Raw genomic sequence first — 11,201 nt, forward strand, 5'->3', positions numbered from 1 at the left:
ACGAGCATGTACTGGCTTTTCCCTTTAAACGTGCAGCAAATGATCTAGTGTTTTCAGTCAAATCCTGTCTTGCACTAAGAAAGTCTGATCGTCGTACAACAACTGAAACAGGAATAACTGCAAGCTGCTTGATCATCCTCAAAAGCTCTTGCTCACTTAAATTTACTACATCTTCATGACCCTTCAGAAGAGCATCGCCTAAATCTTCCTCACAGCAACAAGTACAGTTGACGGCCTTTTTCTACTTCTGTCATCTCCATGCTATCTTTGAAAATAGTCAAGTTTTATACAAATATATTCCAACCCTCTTCATTGCAGTCTGTCCCTATTCGAGGACGGTCCATTTTTGGAGGCTTTGGTTTTATAGAATTTGCATAAATGTGTACGTTGTTGTGAATGATAAGCAAAGAAGCAACTACAGAAGCATCGACGTCTGGTGTTTCATATGAGCAACTCTCAAGAGGGCATTTAATCACAGGCATTGTTGATTCAATTTAGCTAGACTTTATAATAAATAAATATATCTTTCTTAGTTGATTTTTTTCACAAACTAATTACAAGAATGATAAAGTCTATAATACAAAACATAATTAAAACTAGGTAAATACTTATACAGTTCATTCTTACGAAACAGTCTGAAGTCTTTGAATTTATGAACAGGTGTCAGTTACAAAAGTTGTATTATGGTATAGATTTAAGAAAAAGAAATAAAACTCAAGAAAGCTTACATCAATGGATTAAAAAAGTGTTAGAATTATAAATATGATGTTAGTGCTAATGAATAATATATTACTTCAAAAAAAAACTCAAACAAAATTCAAAATAAATTCAAATAAAAAAAAAGCATTAAACATTTATAATCAGTAACAGGAAAAATTTTTAAAACACAATTACTAATAATTGATTGTAAGTAGTTGTATTTTGTAAAAACATAAAACAATCAAAAGTAGATTAACTGCAGCTTTTAAAGAACATTTAATCCTATACAAGTATAAAATTTATAATAGGCAAAGTTTGATTATAATATAACGTTCATTGTTTTTAGTATGCAGTTTTTTTTAGTGTTTAAAAAGTATTACAGATTAAAAATTAGTGATATCTTTCATATTGTTTAGTCATTAGTACATTAAAACAACTGAGCTGTTTTAGATTAATTTCACTTTATCAAAATTTATACTTTATGCTAGTTTATAATAATTCTCTTTTGATAGCTTAGTACTTAACAGCTTAATACAAATTAGCATACTACTCATTAGCTTGTTATTGTTAGCTGTTTACTTATTAGCTTATTGCTTTATAGCTGAGTACTTATTGAATTATTGCTCATTAGCTTAACTTTGTTTATTACTGGTTTAATTGTAATATAAAAAGAGAAATTTTATTTTTACCTTATTTTTAAAACGATTTGAACTGTGTTGACTCGTTTAGCTTTATTAAGGCAGTATGTTTTAAAACATGTTTCTATTAGTAAGTCATAGGTAAACTTTTCATTAAAAGAGTATGCTTAAAGCTTGTAAAAATTAACAATATGTAAACTTAGTATGAAAATATACAATTTTAATATGCAATTGATTTCAAATGTGATTAAAATGTTATACTTAAAAACTAACTTTACTGTTATAGGTTGTATTTAAAACAGCTTTCACAAAAATCATGCAGAAAATGTTGACTGATAAAATTAAAATTCTTGAAAGTGAGAATTTAAAACTGACAAATGAAAAAAATGCTTTTAAACAAGAAATCTTGCGTTTAAAAATAGAAATCAAACAATTAAAAAATGAGTCCAAGGATAAAAAAGACTCAGAAGCACAATTTATGAAAATTAATAAGGAATTTATATCTAAGTTGAGTTTTACCCAAGATGAAAAAGCACTAAATGTTAAAGAAATTCCCAATACAAGTTTGCAATTTATATAAGTTTACAATCAATTAGTTGTATGAAGATTTTATCTTTGTATTTACTTTCATTAAAATATTTATGCGTGAATTACCGATTTGAGTTTTTAACGAGTCCTTGGTCTTGGTCTGCCATGAGTTTTATCATTTAAGTAATATTATAAAAACGTTTTGTTTTATTTTTATACCTTATTATATAAATAAACTGCTAATAAGATCAGAGTTGTGTTTTTAAATTAACTTATAAGATGTGAATCACTACTAACTAAATCTTAAAAATAAAATTCGTTTGAAATTGAAGCAAGTTTTTATGTTATAAATAAATTTCAGGTAATCAGGAAAAACTGCCAGATTATAATGAAAGTGCAGCAGAAACAATTGTAGTTGTAGACGATCGTTATTTTTCGAGCCCAAAGCACTACCAGTATTTGTTGAATAAGCGGAAATAGGTTGAAACTAGTGATTTGTTTAGTAAGCCTAAAATTCTCGATGGCAAAATAACTGGTATTCATGAAGTTGAAAACGTCGTTTACGCAGTTGGTCCGTACGGAATTTCAACACTGAACAATGAGCTGTACGAATTTGATTCTGATGATTCTTATGGGTACATTACGTCATGTGTGACTGAAAACAACATACTAGTCGTTCGTCAGCATGCTCAGACTGAAGGTACTTTAGAATTCAACGTACTAGACACAAAAAGTAAACAATTAAATGAGTTGATAATTGAAACGAGTAGATATGAATTTGCTGTTGTTGAGTTCCTTAATCAAATATGGATAGTTGGTGGCTATGGGCATAAAGGTAACTCAAAATTTGAACAGCTCAAATCAGTACAAGTATACGATCCAGTTAGTAAAGCTCTTTTTATTCCAACCATTGAAATGGCGCAAGCGAGATCTGGCAGCAAAGTGATCGTTTACGAAAACAAACTGTTCCTGTTTGGCGGACGTGTGGGTCGTGATAAACCTCTGAACAGTGTTGAAATGTACTCTACCGACACAAACAAGTTTGTTTTGATGACTCCGATGAAAATCGCTCGTTGGAGTTTTGGTTGCTGCAGATTTGGCAATCTCGTTTACGTTATTGGTGGATACACAAAAGATGGACCGACTAAACGGGGTGCGTTTTTGAAATCCGTTGAAGTCTACAACCTCGATACAGATACTTGGTGCGAAGGAGTTGATTTACCTGAAGCTCAATCTAGGTTACACGCTTGTGCTGTTACCAAGAAACTTGAGTAGGAATGTGTATTCAGCACTTAGTTTTGTCTAACAATGCTAAGTGTTTTATTTTCAATCTAGCTTTTAGTGCAAGTTAATCAATTATTTTACTTTTATTTTTCTATGTAAGATTTTTATAAATATCAAATTTAACTGAAAGTATCTACTTACTAAACTATTGAATTAAAAACTTATAAATAACTATTTAGTGTCTTCTAAGTTAAGTAAAAGATTGTTAGTAACTAAAAAAAATACTGTTATCGTTATATTTCACCTACACTAATAACTTTCTGAAACTAAAAAAATGTAAATTAACTTTAATTTAAATCTTAAACAAAATTATTCTTAAAGTCTTCAAATAATTTGTTAATCATCGGTTAATTCCTTGTTTAAAAAAATGTTGCAGTATAATTTATATTCTATATTTATCTTACCTTTGATGATTGCGTTAACCTTTAATGACTTACTTGCTGTTGATGACTAACTTACCCTAAATGACTAACTTACCCTTAATGAATAACATGCCCTTCATGGCTGAATAACCTTCGATAGCTTATATATTCTTGATGACTGACTTACCTCTACCGGATAAATTACTTTTGATTACCATTTCACTTTTGATGGGTAGTAATATAATAAAAACAAATGCTTTTGCACTGCTTCGGTTTATTACCTAGTTTCGGTGAGCGTTAGCTGACCTTAATTGAAAATATTAGTCAAATAAATTCAAAACGGTAAATAATATTTAGAAATTGGTAGTAATGTTAATCTGAACTCATTGATGCGTAAAAAAATAAACATTAAGTATTCAAATGTTAATGAAAAATGCATAATTAGGTGAACTTAATATTGGTATTAATTAATGAAAATGAAAAAAAAATAAATAAAAAAAAAGTTAAAAAAAAACTAAATACAATATAACAAATTCTTAACAAAATTCTTTAAAAAAACTAACAGATGAATCGAATGCTATTAATATTTAAATTATTAGGTTTTATTTTCATATCAATAAAATAATAAAAATTTGTTCCTGTTCTGTATGAACTCATTACTTCTGATCCTTATTAATACAATTTTTATCTGCTTGAGGGATCATTAATGCACAATCTGCATGTTTCTACTCTGGGTCTTGATTTATATTCTTTTTCTAGTATTGTCCAAGTTAATTCAAAATTTTTATTTTCGTTCTTCAATTTGTGGATGTATTTTGATAATTCAGTTGCCTGTTTGTATTGCATATAATTTCTATTTTCTGGATTGCTATTTATTTTTGTTCTGTGGGTTGCCACTATTTAGTGCGCTTAGACAAATGTAAGATTTAGTTGCATTGTCAGTTTTTACTGAGCCTGGTATATAACATTTTTTGCTCTACATTTACCGCCTTTCAAAGCACATTTCTCTTTGTTTCTACAGTTACATGCTTCTAGTTTATTAATCTTGTTGCAATTTGTGAGCTTCTTATTATGATTATTTATGATTGTCTCAATGTTTGGCAAACAGCTGTAACTTAATTTTATGTTATTCTTGTTCAAGTATTTTTTGAATTTACAGTCTACTCCAAAGTATTTGTTTATTATTTAGAGAAATTGCTTGCCAATGTTTGTTTTTATGAATTTGCAGTATGGTGGATTAAACCATATTATTTTTCTTTTATTTTTCTAGGCCGTTTCTTTCCTTCATCTTCACCTTTGAACTTTATTCGGTAGTTGTAGCCACTTATCTTTATTGCGTCATTGTAAACCTAACTTATTTCAAGGATAAGGGATACTACTTAGAGATTTGCAAATAGGAGGGGTAAATCTTCTTAGAAACTTACGATTTTGAACAGTTAAGCGACCTGATCCATCAACCTTGACTACACATTGATGGCAGTCCTTCACTTCCACCACCACTCCACTTTTCTCCCACTTGCTAGGAAACTTAGCTGTTTGGTTTAGTATCACGACATGATCACCGCAATTCAGTAGTGGAAACGATCTTGTGTTCTCACTTATATTTTCCAGGGACTTAACAAAATGAATATTGAGAAATTCTTCCTTTTTATTCCAAACGTCACGCCACATTTTTGAGATCTGCGGGTTATTGTAAGTCACATAACTCTTTCTGACGTAAGGTAATGACTTCTTATCATTTTGAGGTAGGTGATGATTGTTTTGGGATTTGTGCGGTTTTTGTCGCCATCCAGTGTGTAGAAATACACTTTTCTTCTTTACATTTTTACGCTCAAACATATTTTTCCTACGACCTCGGATGCAAAAGCTATCAGAATTTTGTGTAGACAATCCACCAACCAGTAGTGCATTTGACTCATCAACTATATTTTGGTGACTTTGATAAATTTTTTTACGGTACTTTATCCAGCATTGTTTACAGGCAGAACACTCAATATACCTCATATTTTTACTGCTCCAAACAAATTTATCAGTTGATTTATTACATATTCTACAAGTTATTTTACCACTTGGTTTTTGTGTGGTTTTTTTTAAGGATTTTTATACATTTGGTGTATATAATCCACTAACTAGAAGTGCATTTGACTCATCAGCATAATTTTGGTAACTTTGATAATCTTTTTTACAGGACTTTATCCAGCATTGTTTACAGGCAGAAAACTCATTGTACCTCATATTTTTACTGCTCCAAACAAATTTATCAGTTGAGTTATTACATATACCACAAGTTATTTTACCACTTGGCTTTTGTGTGGTTTTCTTTGAGGATTTGTATGACAAAACGGAGGCTGTAACAGCGGGTTTTGACATTGCATCACGTGCCATCTCTTTACCTTCAATAAAACCGATTGTCTCATTGACATTTTTCGCATCTAGATTTTCCCATCCTAGTACCTCTTTACGGATATCCTCATCAGCTAAACCTGTGACATCTTTTAGAATTATGTCTGTAAAATCTATCATTTGATACAGCCATCCTTTGGGCATTTACATGTGTACGAGCATGTACTGGCTTTTCCCTTTAAACGTGCAGCAAATGATCTAGTGTTTTCAGTCAAATCCTGTCTTGCACTAAGAAAGTCTGATCGTCGTACAACAACTGAAACAGGAATAACTGCAAGCTGCTTGATCATCCTCAAAAGCTCTTGTTCGCTTAAATTTACTACATCTTCATGACCCTTCAGAAGAGCATCGCCTAAATCTTCCTCACAGCAACAAGTACAGTTGACAGCCTTTTTCTACTTCTGTCATCTCCATGCTATCTTTGAAAATAGTCAAGTTTTATACAAATATATTCCAACCCTCTTCATTGCAGTCTGTCCCTATTCGAGGACGGTCCATCTTTGGAGGCTTTGGTTTTGAAGAATTTGCATAAATGTGTACGTTGTTGTGAATGATAAGCAAAGAAGCAACTACAGAAGCATCGACGTCTGGTGTTTCATATGTGCAACTCTCAAGAGGGCATTTAATCACAGGCATTGTTGATTCAATTTAGCTAGACTTTATGATAAATAAGTATATCTTTCTTGGTTGATTTTATTCACAAACTAATTACAAGAATGATAAAGTCTATAATACAAAACATAATTAAAACTAGGTAAATACTTATACAGTTCATTCTTACGAAACAGTCTGAAGTCTTTGAATTTATGAACAGGTGTCAGTTACAAAAGTTGTATTATGGTATAGATTTAAGAAAAAGAAATAAAACTCAAGAAAGCTTACATCAATGGATTAAAAAAGTGTTAGAATTATAAATATGATTTTAGTGCTAATGAATAATATATTACTTCAAAAAAAACTCAAACAAAATTCAAAATAAATTCAAAAAAAAAAAAAGCATTAAACATTTGTAATCAGTAACAGGAAAAATTTTTGAAACACAATTACTAATAATTGATTGTAAGTAGTTGTATTTTGTAAAAACATAAAACAATCAAAAGTAGATTAACTGCAGCTTTTAAAGAACATTTAATCCTATACAAGTATAAATTTTATAATAGGCAAAGTTTGATTATAATATAACGTTCATTGTTTTTAGTATGCAGTATTTTTTAGTGTTTAATAATTATTACAGATTAAAAATTAGTGATATCTTTCATATTGTTTAGTCATTAGAACATTAAAACAACTGAGCTGGTTTAGATTAATTTCACTTTATCAAAATTTATACTTTATGCTAGTTTATAATAATTCTCTTTTGATAGCTTAGTACTTAACAGCTTAATACAAATTAGCATACTACTCATTAGCTTGTTATTGTTAGCTGTTTACTTATTAGCTTATTGCTTTATAGCTGAGTACTTATTGAATTATTGCTCATTAGCTTAACTTTGTTTATTACTGGTTTAATTGTAATATAAAAAGAAAAACTCTATTTTCATTTTATTTTTAAAACGATTTGAACTGTGTTGACTTGTTTAGCTTTATTAAGGCAGTATGTTTTAAAACATGTTTCTATTAGTAAGTCATATGTAAACTTTTCATTAAAAGAATATGCTTAAAGCTTGTAAAAATTAACAATATGTACACTTAGTTTGAAAATATACAATTTTAATATGCAATTGATTTCAAATGTGATTAAAATGTTATACTTAAAAACTAACTTTACTGTTATAGGTTGTATTTAAAACAGCTTTCACAAAAATCATGCAGAAAATGTTGACTGATAAAATTAAAATTCTTGAAAGTGAGAATTTAAAACTGACAAATGAAAAAAATGCTTTTAAACAAGAAATCTTGCGTTTAAAAATAGAAATCAAACAATTAAAAAATGAGTCCAAGGATAAAAAAGACTCAGAAGCACAATTTATGAAAATTAATAAGGAATTTATATCTAAGTTGAGTTTTACCCAAGATGAAAAAGCACTAAATGTTAAAGAAATTCCCAATACAAGTTTGCAATTTATATAAGTTTACAATCAATTAGTTGTATAAAGATTTTATCTTTGTATTTACTTTCATTAAAATATTTATGCGTGAATTATCGATTTGAGTTTTTAACGAGTCCTTGGTCTTGGTCTGCTATGAGTTTTATCATTTAAGTAATATTATAAAAACGTTTTGTTTTATTTTTATACCTTATACCAGGGGTCGGCAAACTGCGGCCCGCGGGCCAATTGCGGCCCGCGAAGGGTAAATCTGCGGCCCGCGAGCACGTTATTTTTTTGAATGGAATGCGGCCCGCGAAAGAAAATTTTGTGGCCCGCGAGCATGTAAAAGTGGCCCGCTGAGCAAAAATATATTTTAAGTAAAATTTTTTCGGTAATTCGATTTAATTTGTTTAGTTTGGTTTTAAGTCTCTGTATAACACAAAAAAAAATATTAGAAGAAGTTACTACTTTAATTTAAAAATGTGAAAAAGACAGATTAGCATTCTAACAGGATATTTTTCTGAGTTTCATAATAGCTTCTATTTTACAACAGCAAGTAATTATCTGATAAACGAGTGCTTGAATTTAATAAGTTAGTTATATTATACCTATTTAGCAAATAAACTAAACGCAAATGTTTTCCATTTTGTACAAAAGTAATGCACAGTAATTAACTAAAGTGTCATTTCTTTATAGCTTAGATATTATTTCCAATATTTTTTATACCTAAGTTTCTTTTATATATTTTTTATTTGTAAATATTATGTTTTAGTGTAAAAACATTTAAAATAACATAGTAATAAGAAAAAAAGGTTTATTTAAGTTTTATTTTGACACATTTTAATTTTTTAGAAGTTTTCTTTGCACTTGAACTAATTTATATACACACCAACTTAAAAAAATGCTCATATTTTAAACCACTTTTTATAAAATACTTTAGTTAGTTTAAGTTTAGTTTATGCATAATTTTCCAAGTTTGTTTTTTCTACATGTAATATCTAAATTTGTACAGACACAATTAAAACAATATATATGACATAAATTAATATAGTTTTTGTTAGGTATACATTTTCATTTTTCAAACATTGATTTTGTCAAACTAAGTTAACTTTTATGCTTTGCATATCAATACACAAATTTGCTGTTTTTTGGAGCTACATATTTAATATAAACTAGACTTAGGGATAGTTTATAAACATTGACACAATCTCAGACTATCACTATTTGAAGACTTCAAATCTCAGGCCAACTAAGTCATTTTATAAGTTTTTGGCTAGAATTGTTTTTTGTCTACAAAAATATCAGGAACGTTTTTGTTAATTCAGGCTGGCTTTTTTGCTTAAAAGAGTGGCAAATTAAACTTATGATGTAAGTTTTGTTCAACTCAAAGTGTTAGTTTCAGTTATGTTATATGTTATGATATATCAAGTTCAAGCTTTGAACTTGAAAATTTATGCTTAAAAATTTTCTAAAAATTATGCTAAAAAAAAGTTTTCAATTATAAACGGTATCTCATTATTAAATAATAAATTTTGCTACTTTATAACTTGCCTTAACAACTTTTTTCTGATAATTCTGTAGTTACTGAAGATAATCATGTGCTTTGTTGGAACCGACTTTGCTGATTTGTTTTTTTATCGTTTCTCGCAATAACTCCTAACTAACGTTTTTTTTTATTGCTCGTCTTTTATTTTACAACTAATATTTTTTAATTGTTATTGCAGATAAAGAATTGCTGTAATATTTAATAAAAAAGAGGTTTTTCTCTTCGCTAATGACTCAATTAAGTTTTATACTTTTGTTAAAAATGTTTAAGAAAGTGTTAATTATCCATTCCAGCTGACTTATATTTTTTTGACATGTAATTTGTTTACTATTAATAAGTTTCGTTATTTCTTTATGTTGTGAACTTTGTTTTAACTGGGTTGCTACACAAACAGGCTATTTTAAAAGCTTGAAAACTCAGCTGTGTGTGAAACTTTTATTTCAAACACTTTAAATAAATCTTAGAATTCCCAGAATAGTTTTTATGACTGTAGTGTAGTTTACTAATTGTAGTTTTTTCTTGTTTTTTTACACTTTGTGTACTTTTTAATGATGATGATATTTTTACTAGGTACTTAAGCTTGATTTACAACAATTTACTAGCTTTTTAAACTTTTAATGAACTTAGGCTGGTTTGATACAAATCAGACATTTTTGCTTTTTAAGTTACAACCAATTAAAAGACTAGTTACTAATAAGATATTTTACTTAAGTATTCGAGAATTAATTTAGTTAAAGAATTTTTTCTAGCTTTCTATAATACAAACAGGTATTAATTTTATTAAATTAACTAATTACTAAATTTTTTAATGAATGTAAACTATTTAACACGCAAAAACTTTTTTTTGAAGTTAATATTCTTAGAAATATGAAAAAAGGGGTTGATAATATAACAAATATATAAAAGTAACTAATAAACTGTCATTCAAGTTTGGTTTTTATAGAGAGTTAAATTGTATGTAAAATTACAAAAGTATTAAACTTAACTTAGTAAGTGCTTATGAAAGTACAAAGTTTATTAACACTTAAGTATATTCGTCAATGTAAATTTTATTCTAATTTTATTTAAATTAATTTAAATAGTCATTCTATGTATAGCTAAAAGTTATTTAAAATGATAAGGTGAATAAAAGTAAAACTTTTCTCTAGTGTGACTAAAACTAGAACCAAAAGATTATTCAAATGTCACTAAAACTAAAACTGCGGCCCGCGAAGACTTTGTAAACTTGAAATTTGGCCCGCGACCACCAACTGCTTGCCGACCTCTGCCTTATAAAACATGTAAATAAACTGCTATTAAGATCAGAGTTGTGTTTTTAAATTAACTTATAAGATGTGAATCACTACTAACTAAATCTTAAAAATAAAATTCGTTTGAAATTGAAGCAAGTTTTTATGTTATAAATAAATTTCAGGTAATCAGGAAAAACTGCCAGATTATAATGAAAGTGCAGCAGAAACAATTGTAGTTGTAGACGATCGTTATTTTTCGAGCCCAAAGCACTACCAGTATTTGTTGAATAAGCGGAAATGGGATGAAACTAGTGATTTGTTTAGTAAGCCTAAAATTCTCGATGGCAAAATAACTGGTATTCATGAAGTTGAAAACGTCGTTTACGCAGTTGGTCCGTACGGAATTTCAACACTGAACAATGAGCTGTACGAATTTGATTCTGATGATTCTTATGAATGCATTACGTCATGTGTGATTG

General features: G+C 28.7%; 1 protein-coding gene across 1 annotated transcript; it reads left to right on the forward strand.

Annotated features, from left to right (window-relative positions):
* Positions 1–762: 762 nt before the first annotated feature.
* LOC145832142 (kelch-like protein 26) lies at positions 763–3,140 on the forward strand. The gene is made up of 2 exons (XM_082939497.1): positions 763–767; positions 2,369–3,140. The coding sequence occupies exons 1-2, from the start codon at positions 763–765 to the stop codon at positions 3,138–3,140; spliced, it is 777 nt and encodes a 258-aa protein (XP_082795623.1).
* The last annotated feature ends 8,061 nt before the right edge of the window (positions 3,141–11,201 follow it).

Source organism: Thalia democratica, chromosome 3 (assembly GCF_965202585.1).
Source record: "Thalia democratica chromosome 3, ktThaDemo2.hap1.1, whole genome shotgun sequence".
In the NCBI taxonomy this organism is placed as follows: Eukaryota; Metazoa; Chordata; class Thaliacea; order Salpida; family Salpidae; genus Thalia; species Thalia democratica.